Here is a 25041-nt window from a genome sequence, read left to right on the forward strand (position 1 = left end):
AGGTTATCATGGAGCAGCCGCAACCCTCTCCCATCATTAACTCTGAGATATTCCATCGTTTTTCCAAACTGCTGAATTTATTGCGCTAAAGAGCTGCTTCATTCAGCGTACACCGCTCCAGAGCTGCATATAAAAGTGCTGAGATACAATTCCAGTTACAAAAGTAGTTATTCCATAACATGCTGCCCACGGCACCGTCCCAGCCCGGGCACGGCCGGGGACTCCGACTCCTGCCCGCATTCATTCCAGAGGTTTATATGAGACTTTACATGAGATAAAGCTCCTGTACAGGACAGAGCTGTTTGTTCCCACCGTGTGACCCGGGCCCCACGCGTGGGAGCGGCCAGGGAGCGCCTGGACAGCCGGGAATGAGCTCCATTCCCTGATCCCCCCTCAGGCCGCACTCTCGGAACTCGGGCTCCTGGGAACGGCCGAGCTGGGGGACAAGTTCAGGATCTCCTCAAAGGAAGGGCCTTCGTCCTCCAGGGGTATCTCTGCCTCGAACATGCGCTGGAGCAGAGCATCCACTGTCCTGTATCCTGGGGGGACAAAAGAATGCCCTGTGAGCACCAGATGTGCCCCTCTGGATGCCTTAAAACAGGCAAGAAAATCCCCCAAATCACACTCCCTGCTGCTCCATCCCATGTACTTTAAGTACTCTGAGCCCTTCTTGAAGGTAAGGCCATTATTTGGGATTTTAAGCCCTTCTATTCCCACACAGTGGAGAGCTGAGGTACAGCAGGAAAGCCAGGAGAAGGAGGGAATAGTCACCGAGCCAGAAGAAAGGATCCAAGGCAGCAGGAATGCAAAGCCCACAGAGGAAGGAGAAAGGCAAACAGGGGTCTTGGCACAGCAGGATCTCATCCAGCAGGGCAGTGTCTCCAGAGGGAGGCTACTGAGGACAAGGAACACAGAAGGGCTGAGGTAGGACAGGAGAAATACAGAAGTAAAAACAAACAACAAACATCACACATCCACAGCTGTCCCAAAGTTTCCACGTGGGGTTTAGTTCCTTTGTAGCCCCAAGGGAGCAGCAGGGATTGGGAGCTTCCCCAGGAACAGCTGGGAGATTTGGGCCTGGACACTCTGGAGGGTCACACTTACGTTTGGAGGCAATTTTGAACACCAGCCCTTTGCTCTGTGCCTTGGCTCCACCTTCCCCCTCGAGCTCCTGCTCTGCACTCTCCATGTTGTCGAGGAGCTGCTCCTGCTGGAGCTCATCCCTGCACAGCAAGGGCCAGGAATTACCCTGGGAAGGGGCCATATCCCACCCTGGGAGCCCACAGTGATGGGCTCTCAGTGGGGCAGGACAAGCACCAGCCATGGGGTTATTTTCCAGCATCTCTCCTGTCCTCTGGGCTGGAATTCCAGCAGAGCCTTCTACTGGCACCTAAGCCAGCAGAGGAGCCAGAACTTCAAGACAGGGAAGAGGAATCTCCATTTTTCAGAAAGATGAGCCAGAACTTTGTGACAAGGTAGGGGAATGTCAGCTCACACCTCGACACAGAGGGTGATTTTCCCCCATCAGTGGTGCCAAACTGGCCACATCCAGCTTGGGTACATCTGGGGCCTTACTCTTGAACTCCCATTCCCAGCTCCTGGATTTTCTGCTCGATGGCAGTTTCCACTTCACTCTTCTCCAGGGAGTACTCCACAAAGAAAGCTTCAAGGATGAATGACACGAAGATGCTGCAAGAAACAACGAGCAGAACTGAGACAGCATTTCCTCCCTGGCTGTCCCAGCATGCCCAGGCCCATTCCCCAGTGCTCCATCCCCTCCAGGTCAGAGCAACACCCAGTGGTGTCACCGTAATATTTTCTGAAAAATCCCTTTGCCAGGGTTTTTCTCCTGAGAAGCCTTAGAGGAAAAGAAAACCAATGATTATCTGCTGCTGTGGAATGCAACAGGTGCATCTGGGATTGGTCTCATGTGGCTGTTTCTAATTAATGGCCAATCACAGCCCAGCTGGCTCAGACTCTCTGAGAGTCACCAGCTTTTATTATAATTACATTCCTTTCCTTGCAAGCCTTCTGATAAAATCCTTTCTTCTATTCTTTAGTGTAGTTTTAATGTATAATTTTCTTTTAATATAATATATATAATAAAATAATAAATCAGCCTTCTGAAACATGGAGTCAAGATTCTCATCTCTTCCCTCATCCTGGCACCCCTGTGAACACCACCACACAGTGGGGACAAGAGTGCAGCAGATCCCTCTAAACCCATCCCACCCATCTCCAGGGGGTGACCCCAGCAGTGCCGTGACAAGGCGGATCCCCTTTTCCCCTAAAGTAGAGGAAATCACCCCAAAAAAACGTACTTGACAATGATTATCACCATCACAATGTGGAAGGCGATGAAGTAGAGCTTGGCAGGCTGAGCTGTCACGTTGGCAAATCCATTGGCAAAGAGTGGAGTGGGAGTCAAGGCAAAAGAGGAAAGGAGGAGCTGAGGGGGGAGCCAGAAGCCCAGCCAATGTCCCAAGGGAATTTCCAGCTGGGAATGTGGCCCACAAAGGATATCGTGCCACTGGTTGACCACAGTGAGCTCCATGAGGACGATGAAGGACGAGGCGAAGTTGTTGAAGTTGTTCTTGCAGTACTTGCCACGGGCAAACAGGGAATCCTTGAGAGCTGGATTCCCACACTCCAGGGCGTGAGGAGCATTGGAGCTGGCTGGGAAGTACTGGATTTTCCCGTGGAATAGCTCCATGCCAATGATAGCAAACACACAATACACAACCTGGGGAGAGAAACCCCATCACCTGCTTCTCCAGCAAGCTGCAAGCCCCAGGGCAAGCTCAGCACCCCAGCAGGTTTCCCCGTTTCCACAGGCACAGCAAGGGGCTGGAGGGCAGCACAGACTCCAAGAGCCCCAAGCCACCCAACAGCAATCACCAAGCAGGAATAATCAGCCAAGAACTACAAATACACGGATAGGAAATATCCCCAAATCACAACAAAAGCTCATTTTAGGAAATCATTTGAAATCCACGTTTCTCATTCAGCCTCTTGCCCAAACCATGATTTGATTCCTCATGATGCAAAGCCCATGGATCCAAGGAGGATGTCCTGATCCAGGAAAAAGCAGGAATGCAGCGCTTTGCTTGCACAATGGCCATGACTCAAACAGGTACTTACAGTTCCAAAGGCCTGCCATCCAGGGAATTGCATTTATCCCCTTGGAAACAGCATGAGCGTGAGATTTATGACACACTTCTGTGAAACTGGAGTGCTTTGAGCCAAGACATCGGGATTTCTTACCAGAGTGAGCCCACCAAAGGTCAGCATGGTCGGGACGATGTTTATCAGGGTGTTCATGATCACCTGGAACCTGCAGAGAGCCCACAATGGTTACTGTCACACCCTGGCCACCCACACTCCCCACGTCCCCAGAGAGGCTCCTGCAGCCCCTGGGATCCTCCCAAGGCCTTGGGAAGCTCTGAGGGGTGGCCATGGTCAGTGTGGGCACACAGAGCACCAACCCCTCCCCAAAATCCAGCTCCCACTTCCCTCCTCACCTCTGGATGCTGTCAACAATCCGGATCAACCTGAGCACTCTCAGGATAAACACAATGTCCAGGATCTGCTGGCTGTTGTACTTCATGGCTGAAAAACAGAACAAAGATGTTTTTGTTATGAAAATAAAGCAGGGAGGTGTTTAGATAAAATTCTTTCATTTGTTACGATTGTGTCCTTGTTAAACACTATGACAGGGAGCTAAAAAAAAAAAAAAAGAAAAGAGAAAAAAAGAGGAAGACTGGGTTAGTTCTTAGAAACCCTCCAGAAATTCCTTGTCTGGTCACAAAGCCTCTCAAGGCAGAAGGCTGGGGAGGACACCAGGGTTCCCAAGGCATGCAGGCTGCTCAAGCTGCACTTACTGGACTTGAGGGTGGCATTGAGAATCGTTGCAGTCAGGGCAGCAAAGATGATGAGAGTATCAAACCTGGCACGAGGGAAGGCACTGCTGTTAGATTTGGGGGGACAGGGACAGGAGTGGGGTTTAATCAAGGAGTGACCCCTGCTCCTCTCATCAGGGCCAGCTCAGGCTATGGGCACACGGGAGAGCTTTGTCACAACATCCTCTGATTCACCTTAAACACAGCCTGGCACAGGACTTCGGAGCCTTTCAGTCCTTGAGGAGCTGAGCACAGCACTCACCACACTCCACACAAACCTCCAGCCCACTCACCAGTTCCAGAACTGGGTTTTGCCAAAGAACTCCCTGGGTTCATAGGTGTAGACCTTCAGGAGGATCTCGATGACGTACAGAGCAAGGAACACCCATTCTGCATAGGAAATGTAGGGGCTCTCCTCATCCAGAGCAATGAAGACAGCGTTGATCAGGATGATGGCATCAAAAGTCCAAACAAAAGCCCTGCAAGAACCAAGAGAGATCAGTCTACAGCTCCCAGGAAGGCCAAAGCCACACAGTTATTTCAGAAGCTCTTTGCCTTCTCTCTCAAAAATCCTTTACCCATCACTTCTCCTCAAACCTGAGAATCTGAGGGAGTCACCAGACAGTTTAGTTTTGCCCTTGAAGTCCAACACAGAATTTGGTTAACAGGGGAAGTGATTTTTCCCCACCTACTCAGTACTGGTGAGGCCACACTTGGAGGTGCTGGGGGAGGAACCAGGGTGAGCTGGGCTCCCCAGCACTGCAGAGGCCTGAGCACACAGAGCTGGTGCACCAAAGGTCACAGAGCTGACAGAATGACGGCACAGTGCAATGGGATGTGTTGGGAGAGCTGGGCTAGTCCAGCCTGACAGGGAGAAGGGTCAGGAGCAGCTCCTGTGCATAAATACCTGATGGGAAGGTGCAGGGAAGATGGAGCCAGACTCTTCTCAGTGATATCCAGTGGAAGCACAAGAGGAAAGGGGCACAAGTTGAAATTCAGGAACTTCCATTTAAACAAAGAAGTTGCTTGGGCTTTTTTTTTTTTTTTAACCAGGGGTGATCAAGCACTGGAAGGGGTTGCAGAGAGGTTATGGAGCCTCCATCCTTTGGGGATACTCTAGACCCAGCTAGGACAGCCCTGAGTACCCTCCTGTGGCTGACCTTGCTTGGAGCAGGGGGGTTCCACTAGCCCATCCCTAGATGTTCCTTGCAACCTCAGCTACTTTGGGATCCTGGCAAGGCTCAGAAGGGAAAGAGAGCTCTAGGGAACTCGCAAAGCTGATGAGGCAGCAGGACAGAGCTCTGCAGCAGACACTGCTGAGCTAGGAGCAGATCTGAGTGCGCGGCAGGGCACAAAGCAGAGCCTGATGTCAGCAAAACCCAGCTCGGGCAGCGGGGCCTCGCCCACAGCCACAGCTGGTTCCTCCACACTGAGCAGGAGCAGCAGCAGAGCGCTGAGGGTCTGTCAGCACATCCAGGGGAGCCCTGGGCCGTGTCAGAGCTCACCTGTGCCGTGTCAGAGCTCACCTGTGCCTGACGAGGCCGCGCAGGAGTCGGCTGGGCGCGGATCCGTACAGCGCCGGCGCCCAACGCGCCAGGGGGTGCCTGCGGATCTTCAGCGTCACCACCTGGATGTTGAGCAGGTCTGCCAGCTGCACGAAGGACTTCTTGTCTGCAGCAGTCAGAGGGTCAGTGTCAGCCTGAGCTCATGGCAAGCAAACAGTGCCTGCTAAAGGCACATTCGAGCCCATGGGAGCGGCTGCCGTCCGGGCTCCTCGGTCTCTGCTCCCAGCAAAGCCAATCCCAGAGTGGTGTCCACCACAATGGGCTGGACTTGGAATTCAAGCGGCTTCTCCGCCCCATTCCCGGGGAATTGGCTCGAGCCATGGGCCAACAACTGCCACAGAAGGATTCAGAACAAGGAGAGTGACCCATCTCTCTGGATATTCCCACTCCAGAGGACTGTGTGGGAGCCACATTGCATCGGATAACAAGGGAGGCTTTCCACAACCTCTGCTGAGAGCAGGAGGGCCCACATCCCATGGAGAGCCTGGCCTGATGTCAAATGGCCATGAAGGGCCAGTCACAGTGTGTGGGACATGGGCTATAGCACAGGCAGCAAGAACAACCTTTAGGGACTCCAGGAATCTGGAGGGAAACAGGAAGAGGGGCCCAGAGACCTCATTCCTGGAGGGGCTCAAGGAATGACTGGAAATGGCACTCAGTGCTCTGGGCTGGGGAACAGGCACAGGTTGGACTCCACCTTGGAGTCTTTTCCAACCTCAATGACTGTGATTCTGAGTCCCTCTGGGGCCGTTACAGATCAAACCTCCCAATGCCAAACCCCTGGAAGGATCAGGCTCCTGGCTCCTCCCCAGTCCCCACTGCTCACCTACGAACCCTTTCTGCTCGTCATCCGAGATGCGGAGCAGCAGCTCCCGGTGGGAATTGCTGGTGTCAGGAGCCACCAGCTTCACCAGCTGCTTCCAGCGACCCTCCCGGACCACGAACTGCTCTCCCTCCTCTTCCTTCAGCAGGTTGAAGGCCTCGATCATCTTGTGGCGCTTCATGTAGGCGAGTTTGCGGATCTCGTTCTGGAGAGAGTGCTGGGAGTCAGTCCCAGGTGCCTTTCCCCCTTCTTAACAAAAAACTCATTTGCACAGCACAGAAATGCAAGAAGAGACCCAGGGGAATGGCGCTGGACACAAAGCACAGTTAATGTATGTAGGCGTGAGGGTGAGAATTGGTGTTTAACAGGCAGCTGTGGGTTCTCCACACCGAGCTCTGGAAGGATCACCAGATTGCTGGATGCTGGGACAGCACTGAAAAACCGGAAGGAAAGACAAAGGGTAGCGTGAAACAGGAAGGAGGTGACAAAAATCACGGGATCTGCATGGCCACAGAAGCAAAGAGGATGTGTCCACACATGCTTCCCATCCACAAGTGAATCCTGCTGAGAGCAGGGCTGGGGATCCCCTTCTGCACATGACTGTGAGCAGAGGGACATCCAGCACTCTGCTTCCTGAGAAAGATCAAATTCCCTCATGGGAGCACCCAGGAATTCCCAGCTCTCCTCCTTTGATCACAAGTCCCAAACTGCCCCTACAAAAATTCTGATTTACTCAGACCTCCCATTTCCAATTCACTTGCTCTCAGAGCACAGGCAAAAATGCTGTGCAAAAACAGTTCCCTGCATGGAGACAGCATTCCTGAGCTAGGACTAAGCCTCCAAGATAATGCAGAATGTGCATCTTATCAGCGGGAAACACTATAGAATGTTTCAATCAATGCCAACAGCAGAACTCCCAATAATCCCATGATAGGAGAAGTGGGACTGTGCTTGTTGTTTGCAAGAAGCTCTTTCCCCTTCTCAAAGCTTTCCAAGGGAAAGACAGAGGTTCCTGACAGAGAACAGCAGGAAGGCCACAAGCCCCTCCAGGCATTACCTTCAGGTGCTTTTTGTAGTTGTTGTAGACCACAGCCAGGAAGAGAGACATGAAGATGTAAGTGTTGACGATGACGAAGGCAATGAAGAACAGGGCGTACCAGGAGCTGAAGTCAAACGCTGGCATCCTAGAGAAGGGGAGAGGGATTGCTGCTTGCCAGACTGACAAAAGTGAGCCCGTGAGAAAACAGACTACCACATGGATTTCCAAGTGCTGTTTTGGACTGCCAGATCAAACTCATCAGACAAAAGTTAAAAAATGCATTAGTTCAGTTAGAGAACACTTTTCTTCTGCTGGGTTTTCGTCCTGGTTTGTCAGGCCCTGACTGAAGGGTTGCAGAAGACAGCACAGAGATGAAATCTCTGCCAGTGCAGCCAAATTTAAGAGCACACATGAGGCAATGCCTCAGCCAGATGCTATTTTTTGGCCTCAGACCCTTGCTGCGCTCACATCTGCTTTTCCACTTGCTCTAGGATGAGCAGCATTTTATTTCTCAGTTTAAATTCCCAGGGTCACTGTACCATCACAGTTGTGCTGAAGATATTTCCAGCACATGGATGACCAAGCCCTTCCTCCCTGCCCTACTCCTGACAGCACTTCCCAGCACAAACTACAATGGGAACCCAGAAGAGAAAGGGATGAAAATCCCGACACCCACAGAATTTTAACTCTGCTGTGCAAATTAGAGGCTGCACAGAGAGCCCTGAGAGCACAGTGAGAGAAAGAGATCTGATCATCCACACGAGACATCCATACATGACATCTGGGCTGTTTGCTGTGGTCACCAGCACGTAGAGGTCAAACACAATCTCCAGGTAGTTTCTGAAGTAGGGGAGGCCTTCTGCTGTCTGGAGATTCCTGGGAGGAAGAGGAGAGCCTGCAGTTAAGCACTGGGACCACATGTCCCTTGCATTCCCTAGGAATTGCCTGGAGTGTGCCCAGAGTACCCCAGGAGCAAAGGAATTACCCACACCTCTCTCCAAACAGCTTCAGGGCCATGAGGGAGAACATGAGGAGGCTGAACATGAAGAGCAGGAAGACGTAGGTGATCTCGGGCAGCGTGTTGCGGATGCTGCGGAACGCCCTCCGGATCTGCCGGGACAAGGGAATGTTCAGAGGCAACGTGGCACCCCTTTTCCCCCAGCCCACCTGGATCAAACCCCTGAAATGCGGTGCAAGAGACCCAGGCCTTTCCTCCTTGTTCCTCAGGGGGATCCTAGAAGGAAAGGCCTCAGCTACAAATCACAGTGAGCTCAGGAGCCAAGGGACAGAGGGCCCCCCAGGGCACTGCCAAGATGCTCTTGCTGCAAGGAACCACTCAGGGACAGAAATCCATCGCTCCAGGCCACAAAACACAGGCTCTGAGCCCAAATGCTGAGCTGCTCCCTCCCCCAGGCCTCCACATTGCAGTGTATTCATTTGTAAGTCAGGCCCAGACCAGTCTTGGGCAGCAGGACAAAGATCTCTCCATGCTGAGGGGAATCAGAGTCCAAACCCAGACTACAGCACTTGTTTACCCAGGAGACTTCCAGCAATCAGTAACCTGGTCCCTGACTCAGGGAGAAACACAAGGGTTTTTCCTGTGATACTGTGTGAATCCACCCTTTTGCCCACCTCAAATTATTGCTTCAGGCCACTTCTGAAACAAACCTTCTCTCCCAGGATCCTAAATTCTGCCTGAGGGTTTCTCCTCCCCAGCAGAGAGCCCTGGGCCATGGCAGAGCTCACCTGTTCCAGGGCTCATAAAACCTTTCTGCTAAATCCCCTGGATTGTGGAAAGCAGCAGGCTGTCTGAAAAAACCAGGACCCTGGACATGCCACCAGACCTTTTCTTTACCTGGCGGCTCTCTGCGAAGTTGATGAGGAAGATGGGCCTCACAATCCTTGACCACCGGATGCTCCTCACACCATACAGCCTGAGGACCCCATATATGCCCAGGTCTGTCAGGGATAGCTGTGGGAGAAAGAAGGAAAGCTCCCAGAATTAATGCTGGAATGTGTCTAGACAGTGAAATGTTCATTGATGGAGGAGAGGTGACACATGACAGGTTTGTGAGATCTGGTTGGCTTGGCCATGGCTTGTGTATGCCACGTCTGGGATCCCAGGAAAGCAACATGAGGGGGAGAGGAAATCCATCTCCTCAGGGCCCAACTCACCAGGATTGCCACCATGATGCAGATGTTCTTGGTGTCCTTCCAGAAGACGTTGTGCAGGGTGACTTTGGCAAAGTGTGTCAGGCGGCCGAGGAACACCAGCAGGCACAACACCTCCAGCACTGACGTGGCCTGCAGAGAGAGCAGGGCTCAGCCAGCACAACCAGGAGCTGCAATATTCCTTTTTGCACAATAAAAAACAGGCAGAGCAGTATTTTCAGACTTCCTTTTGCAGAATTCCCTGCCACAGGCAGGTTAAAGCCAGCAAGTCTGTGTTTGCTTAGGATTCAAGGAGTGCATCTTTCACAATCACACTGGTGCAGGACAAATTAAAAGGCTGCAGAAAAGTCTGGCCTGAAGTAAAACTTGGCTTCTACTTTCACGCATGAGGACTGGACTTGAATCCCAAAGAAGGCTGGAATTGGTCTCTGAGAGGGAGACCAGCAATATGACTTTAACCACAGTCACATGGGCCATTACTGGTGGCCACAATGGCTCCTACAGTCCCTGGCCAGCTCCTGTGCCTTTTTTGTCCCCATTTCAGACAGATCACAGAATTATGAAGTCACAGAATCACTTGGGTTGAAGGGGACCATAAAGATGATCCCATTCCACCCCCTGCCATGGGCAGGGATACCTTCCACTATCCCAGGTTGCTCCAAGCTCTGTCCAGCCTGGCCTGGAACACTTCCAGGGATGGGGCAGCCACAGCTTCTCTGGGAAACCCATGCCAGGGCTTCACCACCCTCCCAGGGGACAATTTATTTCCAATATCCCATCTAATCCTGCCCTCTTGCAATGGGAAGCCATTCCCCCTTATCCCGGCACTCCATGCCCTTGGACTCTTTCTCCGTCTTTCTTGTTGGTCATTTCAAGTACTGGAAGAGCCAATTAGGTCACTCTGAAGTTTCTCCAGGCTGAACAACCCCCATTCTCTCAGTTTTTCCTCACAGCAGAGCTGTTCCACCCCTCTGATCAACTTGGTGACCTCCTCTGGACTCACTCCAACTTTCCACGTCCTTCCTGTGCTGGGGACCTAGAGCTGGATGCAGGACTCCAGGTGAGGTCTCACCAGAGCAGAGGATCAAAGACACCCACAAAAACATCTCCATCCACTGTCTCTTGGCACCTCTGACAACCACTTTGAAGCAACAGTCCCTTGCTGGCTCCAGCAGCTGCATTGGCTGCTCCTACACCACAAACTCACCAGGAAGGGGAGAGGATACACAGCAGGTTCCTCAAACAGGGCAAGGGACAGGTTGAGGAAGATGAAGAAGTAGGTGGCTGTTCGCATCATCCAGTGGTTGTAGAGGTGATAGAGCCTGGAGGAAGAAGGCACAGGCACCATAAATAAAGGCTACAGGGCACATCCCCAGGGCATCACCAAATGTGTCCTGGAAGAACAGCACTTGCCGTCCCAAACAAACATTACTGCCAGCAAGGAATTTGGCAATTTGCTTCCAAATCAGTCTTAGAGCTGATGGATATGGTACTGCCTTCCAGAGCAGGGTTAAATAACAGAATATTTACTATAGTGAACAAAAAATATTTAACTTGATTCTGCCACTCCAGCACCTTCCACACAGCTGAGAGCTGACCAAGCCTCCCACACCCTTCATTGCCCCAGAGGCTTGGAAGACTTTACGTTAGTTTTATTTTCTCCCCTCCAGCAAACCACAACTTTTTAATGTCAATTCCCCATCCACAACATACAGACGTGCTGAGCTCCGTTTTAAGCATTTCAGCTTAAGTCCAGTTTTTAGCACCCCACCCATCCACCTCTCAGCCCCCCTGACTTTTCCGGGCTGTTGCTGTTTGCCCACGGATGCCGCTGGCTCTCCGCAGGTGCGGTCGGGGCGGGGGCGCATCCCTGCTTACCTGACAGCCTCCGGAGAGGTCTTGAAAGGAATATTCCTGTTGTACTGCGCGTCGGACACGAACGCCGCTGCCAGCAGCAGATCCTGGGGGAAACACAGGACAGCGAGTGAGGAGCTGCGGAGGACTCCGCGGGGTTATTGAGGGGAAGGAGAAGAGGGAGAAAGGAGGCAGAGTGCCTGGAGGCGAGCCGCTACCTGCGCTGCCGCCTCGGCCATGGCGCGGGCGGACGCGGCGCCTCCCCGGCCCCGCCGCCTTTAACGGGGCCGGTCCCGCCCCCGCGGCGGCGGAAGCGGGAGGCGGCGCCGGGCCCGGCGGAGCGGGAGCGGCCCGGGATGGTGCTGGAGGCGCTGCGGCCGCGGGTGGTGCGCTGGGCGCTGCTGGCCGCCTTCGCCGCCGGGGTGGCCGTGGGCTGGCAGGCGGGCCGGGCGCGCCGCCGCTTCCTGCGCTGGCGGCAGCGATACCTCCAGCGCCGCCTCGCCGCCGCGCAGGAGAAGCTGGAAGCGGCCTGAGCCCGGCATGGCCTGGCAGCGGGCTCCGAGCGGATCCTCCGATGGGTTCGGCTCCTCCGGAGCTCCCGTGAGCGCTGCCTGAGCCGCTGGGAACGGGGGAAGCGATGCTGGGGGAGGTCAACGTCCCTGGCAGGGATAGGCGGCTGGACAGCATCCGTGGAATAGCGGCAAGGACAGCATCCGTGGAATGGCAAGGCTTCTGGGGAAGGACATCATCCGTGGAATAGCAGTGCTGCCAGAGAGAACAGTATCCATGGAATGGCAGGACTTGTCTTCCTCCCTTCACAAAGCAAGATGCCGAACTGTGTCAGACTAACCTAAGAACTGAGGATATGCAAGCAGCGATCCCAGGCCTGGAATGGACTGTTCAGGGAGGTTTGGAGTCCCTGTCCCTGGAGGTGCCCAAGGAACAACTGGACGTGGCACTCGGTGCTCTGGGCTGGGTGACCAGGTGGGGATCGGTCACGGGTTGCACTCGGTGATCTCGGAGGTCATTTCTAAGCTCAGCGATTCCATGATTCTCGGATTTCCATATTCCACAGAGGGTTGTCTGCACTTGTCCGGCTCTAAGCCTGCCGCTCTGCCCTTGCCAGGAAGCGCTGCCAACACAATAAACAAGCAAAAGTCATCGCATGGTGCTGCTAGGTGTTTATTTCTGGAATAAATGTGAAAACGTGCCTTATGGGCACATGTAACAAGTCCCATTATGGGTGTGCATGGGGACAATTAAGTGGTGAAAGAGCTCATGCTTTGGCTGGGCGAATGAACAAGTGAAATAATAAAGGAGTAAGAATTCCTCCTGGCACTTTGGATAAGGAATTGTGAAGGTAGCTGTAGCAAGTTCCTTCTTCTCATCGCTAGGAGACGGGAGTGCTGGGGGATTCATTGCAGGCTGCTAGTTTTCGGACGTATTATGGAGTTCTCAGATCTATGGGGGGGTGGGGGGGAAAGCACTGCCCAGAGCCCCTTTAGGCTTGGTCTTGATCTTGGACTTCCTTCCCAAACATAACGATCCTGCCATCAGACTGGGGGGTCTCCAGAGGTGCCTTCCCCACCTATTCTGTGATTCCGTGGCTTGGATCACAAAACGTTTGTCCCCAGATGGGCCCCGCCGGGGCTGCTGGGGGTGCGAGGGACCGTCCCGAGCTCGGGGCTGCGGGGGCCGGGCCGTGGAGCGCTCCGGCCCCGCCCCGGGCCCGTCATCCGGCGGCGCCGGGGCTGCCCCGTTGCCCGGCGACGATGTCGGAGCGGCGGGCGCGGGGGCCGCTGCAGCGAGTGCAGCGCCGGAGCCGGGAGCTGCGGGCACAGGTACCGGGGCTGCACCGGGGCCGTACCGGGTTTGTACCGGGGCTGCACCGGGGATGTACTGGGGCCGGTGCCGGGGATGCACCAGGGTTGTACTGGTGCCGGTGCCATACCGGGTGTCTTGCCCCATACCGGATGTCTCACCCCACACCGAGTGTGTCGTCCCCCCTGGCCCTGACCGCCCCGTCCCCTGTTGCAGGTGGAGGCGCTGCGGGCGGAGAGCGAGGCCGCAGCCCCCGGGCAGCGGGAGCGCCTTCGGCTGAGGTGAGGGGATCCCGACCCCCATCCCGCAGCCCCTATCCCGAGCCCCCATCCCGAACCTCATCCCGATCCCCATTCCAAACCCCATCCCGGACCCCATCCCGACCCTCCATCCCGAGCCCCCATCCCGCGCCCAATCAATCCCTTGATCCCAGCGCCCCGGCACTGCCCTCACCCTCTCCTCTGGCGCCCTCAGCAGTGTTCGCTCCCTCCATGCCCTTTCTCTCCTAATCGTACAGTTTTCTACTTGCCCTTCCCGCTCCTGTTGTCCAGGCTGGCTCTTTCCCAGCCCTCTGGGGCTGAGAACGGTCTGGAGAAGGGAAGGCTGAGATGGGACTTCACCAATCCATATAAATATTTCCAAGGTGATGGTGCCAGGCTCTTTCCGGTGTTCCCAACAACAGGATGAGGAGCAATAGCCATAAATTAAAACACTAATCCAACGTGAGGGTGGCAGAGAATTGGAAGAGCTGCCCAGGGAGGGTATGGAGTCTCCCTCCCCTCTCTGGAAAGATCCCAAACCCAGCTGGATGCATCCCTGTGTCACCTGCTCTGGGTGATCCTGCCCCCTGAGCAGTGGGGTTGGACTGGATGAGATCCAGAGGTCCATCCCAGTTCCAGCTGTTCTGGGATTCTGGCAATTGCTGCTAGTTGGGCTTGGATTTCTCAACCTGAAGGGACACACAGCACCTAAAATGACACCTTTCAGCCAGCAGGTGTGGTTTGGGTCAGAATTTTAAGAAAATAGCATCTGCCTGTCTTGCTCTCAATGCAGATGTACAGAGCTGAAGGAATTGGTGGAGGAGAATACAAAGGCTCTCCGTGCTTTGAAAAAAGTAAGTATGGAGATTAATTTGTGGTTTCCTCCAAAATTCACCATGGAAAGCATTTAAAAAAAATCAGTGTTCCATTTTAGATGCCTCACAAGAGCAGTGCCCAGCACTGCACAATCCCTGCCTGTCATCTCTCCAATTTATATTTTTTATATCCATTATAATTTAAAAACTCAGTGCTTTATTTTGTCCAAGTCCCATGTGAAAACAGAGAATTTCATCTTGGCAGAGTGAAAGGGTAAGAAAATTGTCACTGAAGAGGGTGTGACAGCAGCCCAGGAAGGGGAAAACTTGTAAGGCATATCTGGAAAACTTAATTTATAGAGGGACTTTGATTCTTTGAGCAATTTATTGGGGAACTTTGATTGTTTGGGACATTTGTTGGGTTCTCTGTCAGGCTGATGAGCCTGCGCCGGTGGGGAATTACAGCCAGAGGAAGGAAGAGGAAGAAAAGCTGTTGCTGAGACTCTCCCAGCAGCTGCAGAAACTCCTTCTTGTCTTGGATCAGGATAATGTGACAAGAAATTATCCAGGGTGAGTAGCTTAAACATACAAATGCTACTGTTTTTTTAAAGGATGGCTGGAATGGACCTTGAAAAATCATTATCTCACCCCCTTAATTAGCTGAAAAATAACAGAAGGATAAAAAAGTGCTCAGGAATGAAGTCATTTATGACTTGTTGGGATTTTCTCAGGGTGCTGGATATTCCATGGCTGGAATATAAGGTTTGGAGGAGTTTCTTCAGGACAGAGAGCAAAACAGAGGAATGGAAGTGCTGTTTCTGAATATTGTCCTTGCAGAGGCTTGACAGCATTTCAGAAAGTTTGGTGGGAATGATACTGAAAAACAGTTTGATTTGTTTTGGGTAGGGGTGAGGAACACCAGAAAGGCCCTCATGCAGAAGAGGGAAATGAAGAAGAGGAGGAGAGTGAAGATGAAGAAAGTGAGGAGGAAGACACTGAAGAAGAAGAAGAAGATGAGGAGAAGTTGTTGGATGATCCAAATGTTAGAGAATGTGTTGCTGTTGGGAACTTTGATGCCCAGCAGGAAGGGGATCTCACATTTGTGGTAAATATCTCTCTGCAAAGGGTTTTTACTGCAGATCACTCTGAGTTAAGCAGTAACCATAATGAAATCCTGTGCTTTTGGGATTCAGCCAGCTGTGGGATTTGGGGAGAAACTGGAGTTAGGTCCTTTTTCATTTAAATGTTTGCCTGTTTTTTTGTCTCTGTCTCTTTCTCCAATGCCAAAGAAAGGTGAAATCCTGCTCATACATGACAAGAAGGAGGATGGCTGGTGGGTAGCTGAAAATTCCAAGGGGGAGAGAGGCCTTGTTCCCAGGACCTACCTTGCGGTGGGTGTGCTGCAACCTCTGTCCTCACCTCTGCTCTTTTGTGTAGATTAATGATCTATAATCAATGATCTGGCCACAATGCCATGTGTTGTTTGGAAATAAAGCCAGGTATTTGGAAATAACCCCATGGTTTTGTCCATGGGGCTGGAGGTATCCATCAAAAGCAGCATTTCTGTGCCTTGGGAAGTTGTGGCAGAGAAGTTTCCTGAATATCAAAGTCAGAATCTTTGTCACTTAAAGATCAACTCTGAAGACTCCAAGCTGCTGTGGCTTGATTTGGGGTTTTAATAATTTATCTGAAATGGGAGTCCATGTAAATGTGGGAAAATTTTCTTCATCACAGGGTGAAAATCTCCTTTTCTAAACTTACTTAATTTATTCTAAACTGACATTAATACGGGCTGTGGTTGGAGAAAGCATTTTAAAGAACAGAACTGGGAAGAAATCAAGCCTTTTTCCATTTTTAATGTGAATTCCAGGTTCCTAAGGAAGAGGAAGAAAGCCAGGAGGAGTCAGAAGAACACATAGAAGTGGTGGATGAAACAGCAGATGGAGCTGAAATTAAAAAAAGGTAAATGGAATGCCTCAGATATGGTTGTGAAGCTGCTGCCCTTTGGAGACAGAGCAACATTAAGTGGCTAAATTTTTGTTCATGTGAGGATGTACTATAAATCCCTCTATTTTCTTCCAGAACAGATTCCCACTGGAGTGCTGTCCGAGCCATTGTAGAGGTAGGTGCCCCTCCTACAGGGCAGCTTCACCTGCCATAATCTTCATTATTTTGTAGAAAATCTGTGCCTTTTCCCAAACAGTGTGCCTCGTATCAAAGACCATTGTTCTTAATTAACATCTGTGTTTTGGGAGTTTTTGGTAGCAAGAAATGCCACAAAAATGCTTCAGAAGAGGTGACTGATACGTCAAGTTTCTGGTTGTAAACAGAGCTGTAATTTAGGATGAATTTTGCTGGTAAATATCAGCACCAGTAATTTCTTTTTTCCTTTGTTTTTGCTAGAATGACACAGTGGAGGTGCTGACCACCACAGGGGCAGTTCCTGCAGGGTTTCGCCCATCCATGCTGTTCCAGCTCCTGGAGGAAGGTAGGGATCTCACCTGGCAGGATTCTCAGGTCTCTGTGGAGGCTTTCTCACCCTGTCACCAGCCTGCTGGACCCCAATCCATACTGCTCCATTTTAATTAATTGGCTAACTGGCTATGTTTGACCCATTAAAAAATGTATAAAAGATTTTTTTTTCCCTTAAATTTCAGTTTATCAATGTGAAATCCCGACAAATTTCCTCGTGATTTCAGAGAGTTTCCTCTTTGGAAGTTTGTTCCTGTTGACTTTGCAGGAAATTCTGATTTTTTTGATTTTATTTTAATCTTCCCTTTTTCTCAAAGGTCTTTTCTAGTCTCTTCACCAAATACATTAAGATATCTCATGTTTTGTTAGTCTTTCTGTTTAAAGCTGTTTAATCTCTTTTTAAAATTAAGTTATTGTGCTTTTGAGATGAAGTACTTCAGAACACTCACAAATAGCAGACAGTGCTCATGACAGATAATTCCATAGTTTTGTTTAGTCAAACATTCAACTGGACATGAATTTTGGGTGTTGTCCTTTTGGGCACAATAAAGATAATTTGAAAAATGAAGAGTGTTTAAATTTACTCTTGTTGTAGGTGAAGAATTTCGAGCAAGTTACTACTTGCAACCCAAACTTACTCCATCCCAGCTGGCTTTCAAAGACTTGGTGTGGAACTCTGAGAGAAATACTGTGAGCATTGCTGCTAAGGGGGACACAAACTCTATTTGCCTTCTTTCCTTTTGGCTGGTGATTATGTCTTAATTTACACCACTTCTGGTGCAAATATTTCTTCTGCTGGGACCTTCTGTCTGTCTCTAAAAGATCCTTGGGGCAGAGCTAAAGGCTTGTGAAGAAATCCTGCTGCGGCCTCTCACTGGGTTTGTGGTTGGGAGAATAACCTCAATCCACAAACACAAGATGAGACCACGTGCAGAAGGGCCTGTAGGTTTAATCCTCCTTCTGCTGTGTTTCAGATCCATCCTAGAGCCACCAGAGTGTCCCTGATTGTCACTTTATGCAGCTGCAAGATGATCCCTCCCCCTGGCAGCGGCATGCGCGTCCTCAGCCGGCACGTCCGGCTCTGCCTCTTCGATGGCAGCCGGGTAAGGAGCGTGTCTGCTTCCCAAAAAGGGACTGCAGGAGGTTTGGAGCTTCCAGCATCCTTCAGGTTCTGCTTCCTCTCTGTCTCAGAGACACACACACCTCCCAAGCTGCTTAATTTATGCTCAGATGAGTCTGGTTTGAGCCCACTCGCCCAGAAGAATGGAACTGAATGATAAACAGGCCAGACTGCATTGATGGGCATGGCCAGGCAAGCCAAGCTTCCCACCCAAGGTGCTCCACAAGGCACTTGGACCCCTCCCTTTTTCTGCCTTTGGTTTCTCCCCTCTGCTTTCCTCTCGTGGTAAATCAGGTGCAGCCCCAGGATGCCCCAGAGCAGAGTGAGGTGAGGCAGAGAGCTGCTCCTGACTCAGGGTGACAGTCACACCCTGCCCCTGGGGCTGTGCTGGGTGGCCTGGGAGGGGCTGGGTGGGAGCTCCAGTTCTCTGAGTCCCTAATTTCGGGTCCCCCACCTGCCATTGTGCCTCCTGGCTCCTTTGTGTTCCTGGCAATGATGTTTCCTGGGCTGATCTGTCTCCTGGGATGGGCCTGGAGCAGCTGGGTCAGGGGCAGATTCCTCCATGTGCCCTTGATCCTCTGTTCCTTTGGGTGTGTGCAGAGCAGCTTTTTGTAAAAACAAAACCCTGATTATCCAGCAGTTTTCTTCCAGTTGTCTTGGTTGTGCGCAGTGTTGGATCCATCTGGGATAACCCTGCACTTTCTGAAAGGGCTTTCCAGAAAAACTGACCTTAGCTTTTTTCCCCACTTTAGGTGCTGAGTAACATTCACACAGTGAGAGCCACGTGGCTGCCTAAAAATCCTCAAACTTGGACCTTTTCTCCAAGGGTAGGTGACACAGCCCCTGGCTGTTTACAGCTTCTTCCTTCAGTGTCACTAAGTGTTCTTTGGTGGCACAGTTATGCTCCATGGAAAGACAATAAGGGGAGCAAGGTTTTGACTGGAATTTGTTCTCTCCTCATTTTTATATGGATTGGGATTGGGTCTGAGATCTTGTGTTGAGTGAGGGATGTGCTTGATGGCCTTTAAAAATCAAGATTTTTTTTTATAAGTATATTAACTTTTTTTTTTTTTCTCCTCCTTCTTTCTGTACCAGGTGATGGGCATCTTACCCAGCTTGCTTGATGGTGACTGTTTTGTCAGGTCCAGCTCCCTGTCTGCGGACATTGGGATCTTGTTTGAGCTTGGCATCACGTACAAGTGCAATGTGAGTGTGGGGAGGTGCACTGGAAATCCCTCCAAGGGCAGGTTTATGAAGGGAACCAGCTGATCCCAGTCAGGGAATTGGACTAGAGAATATCCCTCATTAGAGAACAGGATTGGAGAATACGATTACCTGGAAGGAGCCTACAGGAAAGATGGAGAGGGACTTTTCACAATCTCATGTAATGATAGGAGAAGGGGGAATGACTTCCCACTATCAGAGGGCCGGGATAGATGGGATATTGGGAAAGAATTCTTCTCTGTGAGGGTGGGGAGGCTGTGGCTTGCCCAGAGCAGCTGTGGCTGCCCCTGGATCCCTGTAAGTGTCCAAGGCCAGGTTGGACAGGGCTTGGAGCAACCAGGGATAGTGGAAGATGTCCCTGCCCATGGCAGGGGGTGGAACAAGATGATCCTTAAAGTCCCTTCCAACCCAAACCATTCTGGGATTCTCTGATGGGACAATATCCCTAATTAGAGAATAAAAATCCCCCTGGCTCATGGACATGAGTGTCCCTGTACCAACACTGAAATCATTTATGCCAAAGATCCCATGCCATGGGATCACAGTGGACCAGTTCTCCCCTCACTCCTGCAGTTTTCCATCTCTGTGATTTATTTCAGACTAATGTCCTGTACAGTTGGAAAACTAAAGTTTTAACTGTTTCAGCAGCATGGGCAGTGGTCTCCAGCTCCAGTTTACACAGATAGAGCCTGTCCATCTGGGATATGCTGCTGGAAAGCACAACAGGTAGTAAGACAATAGATGGTAAAGCCAGAAAAACAACCCTCAGAGAAGGCAGACTGTGATTTTTGAACACACAAAGGTGAAAGAGGAAAATGGGATAACTACAACAATTTTCATGTGGTTACTGTAATTAATTGTGGTTCAGTCACTCATTCTGGGTCAGCTGCTCAAATAATTTACATTTCTCTTTTTTTTTCTAGTCAACAGGTGAAAGAGGAGAGCTGAGCTGTGGCTGGGCCTTTCTGAAGCTTTTCACTTCCAGTGGGATTCCTATTCCTTCCAAGTGAGTTTGTTGCCTTTTCCTGCTCTCCCTGTATTTACACACAGATGTAATTTATACATCTGGTTTAGACTGAGAGTAAAGCCCATCTTTCATAATTACACACTGTTGGGGCAGGGGGCATCCAGCCCAATCCTTTGGGATTCTGGCTCTTCTTTGCTGCATTATCCCTTTCCCAGGTGGAAATTGGGAGACTGGTTCCCAAGACCTGGAAGCTATTGTGAATGAATCTCTCACTGCTCTTGGAATTATGATTTATGATTAGTGGGTCCAGTCATCTGAAAGAATAATGAAGTGTGTATATTTTTATTATATTAAATGTAGGAAAACTTTCTGTTTATTGACAGAAATAATTCATTGTACCTCAGACTTTCAAGACTTTGTTTTTGCCAAATATTGGTAGACACACACACACACACACACACATATATATATATATATATATTTATATATATAGTGTGTATGTATTCTGAATTTATCTGGGTTACAGCTCAAAAAAAATACCCACAGGACACCTCTACTGTTCTAGAACTCTCTAAATCTCTTCTAAGTCTCATATTTTAAATATTGTTCTATTATTTCATTAAGTAAGACGGTATTACAGATTCAATTTCATGCTTGTTTCAGCAGTGACTTACTCTTGGCAGAACTGGGGTTACATTATTCTTTAACAAATTTTAAATCTGAAAGATTTTAATTGTTGAAGTGATGATTCCTCAAAACCATTGTAGAGAAACAATTGATAAATTCCATGCAAGAAAAATATTTGGGCTGTGGAAAAGAAACAATGTTGTTAATGGCTTTTAAAAGAATTGACCTCCCAGTACAATTAAATTCCAAAAATAGTTGAATTCCCAATATCATACAGGCTTCAAATTTATCTTTATTGGCAGGATGCATGAGCTGGTCCTGAGTGGTGGAACTCCCTATGAGAGAGGCATTGAGGTTGACCCATCAATATCGAGGAGAGGTCTGGCTTCTTTTCAATATAATATAAACATAATAATGTGATTGATGCTGCATCTCCTTCACAACAGTCCCCACAGCCTGGCTTGGGTTTGTGTCTTCTATTTTTGCATGCATTTCATTATTTATCTTCTTTTGCCTTGGCTGTGGGGAGCTGAGTGCTACCAGGCTTACTAAACTCGAAAGAGTTCTCAAACCACAGAAATGCCCAATTTTGTAATATAATTGTTACTGTTGTTTCAAACTGACTGTGTGAACCTGGGCTCTCTTCCTGCAGCAGGCTCTGGGGTTTTTCAGCAGTTTATGAGCCTCAGGAAGCAGCCTATGCTTCTGGTGAAGGTGAAGTCACCGAGTGTGCACTCAAAAGACATCCTGAAGTGAGTCCTCGTGCTTCCATAAAATGAAAAAAAATATTCTAGATAGCCCAGAGGAGTCTGCAGTGTTTGCAGTGAACACCTCAGCTGCTGTCCCTTATTTTCCCAACAGTTTTCTCCCTGAAACATTAGTTGGGGGCATGTGCTACATCCATCTCCTGGTGTTTTATCGGCAAATCCTTGGAGATGCCCTCCTGAAGGACAGGATGAGCATGCAGAGCACAGGTGAGCACTGCAGGAAGATCAGGTTCATCCAGGGAATGGTTCTTGCCAGGTCTCCCTTTGGTAAGAGATGTTTTTGGCACCCAGGCTAAGTTATCATCTTTATTTTTAGTTTTTAATTATTATTTACTTACTGACAGTAGGGAGAGACAAAGTTGGAGAATTCTGGATTTAGAACTCAGTGTCTTGCCCTGATTATTCAACAGAACTAATGATAGTTCATAGCCTTCTCCATTTTAAAACCAACTTGAAATAAGGAAAAATTACATTTCTTAACTGTACTACATATGAATTTATATAGGTGTAAGGTGCCACACTTACCTGATTTGATCTGAATAATTTATGACAGTAGATCAGGCTGATGACCTCTCCTGGAGTTAAATTGCATCCCTTTGGATTCAGACTCCGTGTGAAGCCATTGCAAGGCTTTATCCCAGGAGTTGTTCTGGTAGCTGTGCAACAAAAGAAGATTCCTGTTATTTCAAAATCCACCATCACTTTGGGAATAAACAACTGACAATGTCTGTGCTCCTTCCCAGAAGTCATCAGTCCTGGCTCTCTTCCCCGAAATGTTTGGGCATTAGTAAATGCTTCATGTTTACCAAACTTACCATCAGCTTCAAGGTGAAGGGACAAGTGTACATTCAATATTTGAAATCACATGATAAAGAATACACTTCAGCCAAAACCCTGCTCTCCGTCACTTGGAATCTTATCCACAGTCTCATTAATTAAAATAATCACAGGAGCAGAGTGATTTCTCATGGAAGTGACCCAAAAAGCACCAGGACACCTGTGCAGTGGGATATGTGCTCCATTGGGAAAATTCACCGTGCACTTGGTCCTTGGTTCTCCTAAAATGCCACACCAGGCTGAGGTAGAACCCAAGTGTTTTTATCCATAACATCCAAACTAAGCAGCACAATTGCAGCTGTGTGTAAAAAAGGCAGGTGCAGAAATGAGGGAAAACACCTCTGGCAGGTAAATCAGGAAGGGTTCATGTTTACTGATGTTCCCAATAAAGAGCACTGGGGCTTGTGTGTCCCCTCTCCTGCTTTAACTCTCTCAGCCACTGAGGATTGGCTGCAGTCAGAACAGTTTTTAGGGAGTTCTACCTTCCCTGCTCTGGAGAACTGTCACAGCTCATTTTCCCTTTGGAATAACCTGACAGGAGGGGATGTGCTGAATACCTGCATGTGCCAATACTTTGCAAATTGATTCTTCCTTAGCCTTGAATGTGTTTGTTTTCTGTTTCAGACTTAATCTGTAATCCTGTGCTAGCAACTTTCCCTCAACTCCTGGATCAGCCAGACCTGATGGATGCACTTCGGGTATGTTACCTTGTCAGCATTTCCAGGCTGAATTTGAGTTTTTCTTTTGTCCTGGGAGAAAAGTTCTCCAGCCTTGCTCTGATTTTTCATTTCATTTTAGAGTGCCTGGGCAGAGAAAGAAAGAACATTGAAGAGAATTGAGAAGGTAACAAACCACAGGTTTTTCTTTCCATATATTCAGGGTAATTCCATCTAGCTGCTCCCTGCCAGTGCAATTGCTGCTTAGCTTTTCCTCTCATCATACAGCTATTTAGAAAACAGATATATGTAAATGCAGTTCTTAACATTTCTCACCCAGATTTATAACAGTAAACCAGGAGCAGGAGGAAAATTAAATTCACTTGTAACTTTATTTCAGTGTTGTTAGGGGTTACCTGTTAGAGATTGGTACCCAGAGTGGCTCCCTGTCAAGATGTGCTTCTAACAGTCATGGATACAAAAAGGGGCTGTGTATGCCCACAAAATCATCTTCCCTCCTCCAAACTCTGAGCTTCAGTCCTCCCACAATCTGCCTGGGAAAAGGCCCCCTAAATTCCTGAGATCTCCCTACCCTAGAGAGTTGTGATCCATGTTTTGGCACAAAGACTGCTGGAGAATTTACCTGGTTGTCCCCAGGCTCACCCTGACCTTGTCCTACATCCTGTCCCCTGGACAGAGAGCAGCTGCAGGAACTGAATGAGAAAGCCATTGCCTCTCAGTGCTGGATTTCCTGGAAGCAGCAGTGGGATATTTCATTCCTGTGCATGCTCCTGAATTGATGCACAAGGATGGCTCCCCGTTTACGCAGAACAAACACCCGCTGAGTCAGAGCAGCTTTGTCAGGGCCATTCATCCAAGAGGAGAGCAGATCTGCTCACAGAATTGGCAACTCCCTGGGCTCCCAGAAGCATCCAGTTCTACCTGACTGGCATGTGCCACTCCCAGGAGAGGATTGCTGAGGGCTCACCCCTGGTGTGGCTCTGTGAGGCTGAGCTGTGAAACGCTCCCTGCCAGGCACAGCGCTCCTGGGGCTGGGACACTCTGGACTTGGATCTTTCCCATGGGTTTGATAATTGACCAGGCTGATCCTTTGTCTCTGGGTTTTCCAAGCTGATCTTCACAGGGGAGCACACAGGTCACACCGTGCACACAGAGTGGGACAGCAGTGCCCAGGGGCAGCATCAGCTCTGGCTCCAAGGAGCGGGCTCAGAGCCATGCTCCACCTAGGACAGCTGGGAAATGAGAGGAGTTTGGGTTTCCAGAGCAGGGAGCATGTGGCACTGCTTTTAAGGAATATAAATACCCCACAGCAAGGGGCTCTCAGTGCCTGTAGTTTGTGGGAAGGCTGGCAGAGTTCAGGTTTGTGGATATACTGGAGGCTTATCCAAGATAACGGATGCATGTTTAGGAAGGTCAGATCTCTTCCCATTGTTTTTCTAGGAACTGGGAATGAGTTGTTTGGGGTTTTTTCCCATGTACAATACTTTGGAAAGTGCTTGACAACACCACATGTTGGCACTGAGGTATTTTCACCACTCTTGTCTGCAGAGAGATCAAGAATTCCTGAAGGCTGCATTTGTCCTGGTGTACCACGACTCTGTGTTCCCTCTGCTCTGCTCCACCTCCCTCCCCAGCTACAGATGGGCTGAGGAGGAGGTGGAATTGTCTCGCTGGAAGGTGATCCATGACTTCCTGAAGAGGAGCCAGGAGAAAGATGGTTCCCTGGAGTACCTGCTGTCATCAGAAAACACCCACAGAGCCTTTGACATCTCAGAGCTGGCCTATGATTTCTTAGGAGAAGTGAGGGAAAACAATCCTGGAGAATGAAAAATTCAGGCTCTCTAAGGACATGGTAAAAATAAAATTAAATTCTTACCAAAGAGGTTGTGCAGGAGCTGAATTGTAATGGATATTTTAGCACAATTAAGATTTTGAGAGAGATTAAAATTATTTTATCTGTTTATCTACTGGAAGTTGTATTTTAAGTTTTTAACTTTGCAGCGTTAAACAAGGCTCTGGTTGCCTGTTACTACCTGTTGTAGCCATGTCAGGTGTCATACTTTGCCAAAGCTGAGGTAGCCCTTTCCTCCTCTCATGCAGCT

The 25041-nt window shown here is 49.7% G+C and overlaps 3 protein-coding genes across 6 annotated transcripts; 2 read left to right on the plus strand and 1 right to left on the minus strand.

Annotated features, from left to right (window-relative positions):
• Positions 1 to 55: 55 nt before the first annotated feature.
• On the minus strand, positions 56 to 11614 carry LOC134416273 (two pore calcium channel protein 1-like). 3 transcript variants are annotated; one of them, XR_010027216.1, is made up of 20 exons: positions 11571 to 11614; positions 11377 to 11459; positions 10706 to 10820; positions 9502 to 9630; positions 9182 to 9298; positions 8318 to 8436; positions 8101 to 8202; positions 7345 to 7471; positions 6291 to 6492; positions 5426 to 5570; positions 4193 to 4378; positions 3882 to 3946; positions 3522 to 3609; positions 3265 to 3334; positions 2524 to 2743; positions 2322 to 2412; positions 1576 to 1689; positions 1105 to 1223; positions 772 to 895; positions 422 to 539 (listed from the first exon to the last, which is right to left on the minus strand). XR_010027216.1 is itself a non-coding variant. In XM_063152706.1 (19 exons), exons 1-19 carry the CDS (start codon positions 11589 to 11591, stop codon positions 394 to 396), a joined length of 2259 nt encoding a protein of 752 aa, XP_063008776.1. In that variant the 5' UTR covers positions 11592 to 11614; the 3' UTR covers positions 56 to 393. The 3 variants fall into 3 exon arrangements, 1 of the variants encoding a protein (XP_063008776.1); XM_063152706.1 differs by lacking the exon at positions 772 to 895 and having other exon boundaries at positions 56 to 539; XR_010027217.1 differs by lacking the exons at positions 422 to 539; positions 772 to 895 and adding an exon at positions 3142 to 3181.
• Positions 11615 to 11708: 94 nt separating this feature from the next.
• On the plus strand, positions 11709 to 12513 carry MTLN (mitoregulin). Its single transcript, XM_063153366.1, has one exon. The coding sequence runs from the start codon at positions 11709 to 11711 to the stop codon at positions 11883 to 11885; it is 177 nt and encodes a 58-aa protein (XP_063009436.1). The 3' UTR covers positions 11886 to 12513.
• A 611-nt stretch (positions 12514 to 13124) lies between these two features.
• NPHP1 (nephrocystin 1) lies at positions 13125 to 24902 on the plus strand. Of its 2 annotated transcripts, none has more exons than XM_063152708.1 (20): positions 13125 to 13193; positions 13390 to 13454; positions 14227 to 14287; positions 14682 to 14818; positions 15155 to 15353; positions 15538 to 15639; positions 16119 to 16210; positions 16331 to 16370; positions 16652 to 16736; positions 17316 to 17410; positions 17695 to 17823; positions 18593 to 18667; positions 18936 to 19046; positions 19988 to 20070; positions 20961 to 21037; positions 21311 to 21410; positions 21520 to 21632; positions 22887 to 22960; positions 23061 to 23105; positions 24488 to 24902. In XM_063152708.1, exons 1-20 carry the CDS (start codon positions 13125 to 13127, stop codon positions 24764 to 24766), a joined length of 2031 nt encoding a protein of 676 aa, XP_063008778.1. In that variant the 3' UTR covers positions 24767 to 24902. The 2 variants fall into 2 exon arrangements, with proteins under 2 accessions (XP_063008778.1, XP_063008780.1); XM_063152710.1 differs by having other exon boundaries at positions 21314 to 21410.
• Positions 24903 to 25041: the final 139 nt, after the last annotated feature.

This window comes from Melospiza melodia, chromosome 3, assembly GCF_035770615.1.
Source record: "Melospiza melodia melodia isolate bMelMel2 chromosome 3, bMelMel2.pri, whole genome shotgun sequence".
In the NCBI taxonomy this organism is placed as follows: Eukaryota; Metazoa; Chordata; class Aves; order Passeriformes; family Passerellidae; genus Melospiza; species Melospiza melodia.

Coding starts and splice junctions, on each gene's coding strand:
- LOC134416273 (XM_063152706.1), bottom strand. CDS start 11,591: ATGGCCGAGGCGGCAGCGCAG. Junction 11,460..11,570: donor TGGCCGAGGCGGCAGCGCAG/GTAGCGGCTCGC, acceptor TGTTTCCCCCAG/GATCTGCTGCTGGCAGCGGC. Junction 540..1,104: donor GTTCAAAATTGCCTCCAAAC/GTAAGTGTGACC, acceptor TTGTCCCCCCAG/GATACAGGACAGTGGATGCT.
- MTLN (XM_063153366.1), top strand. CDS start 11,709: ATGGTGCTGGAGGCGCTGCGGCCGCGGGTGGTGCGCTGGGCGCTGCTG.
- NPHP1 (XM_063152708.1), top strand. CDS start 13,125: ATGTCGGAGCGGCGGGCGCGGGGGCCGCTGCAGCGAGTGCAGCGCCGG. Junction 16,211..16,330: donor GGAGCTGAAATTAAAAAAAG/GTAAATGGAATG, acceptor ATTTTCTTCCAG/AACAGATTCCCACTGGAGTG. Junction 21,411..21,519: donor CACTCAAAAGACATCCTGAA/GTGAGTCCTCGT, acceptor TTTTCCCAACAG/TTTTCTCCCTGAAACATTAG.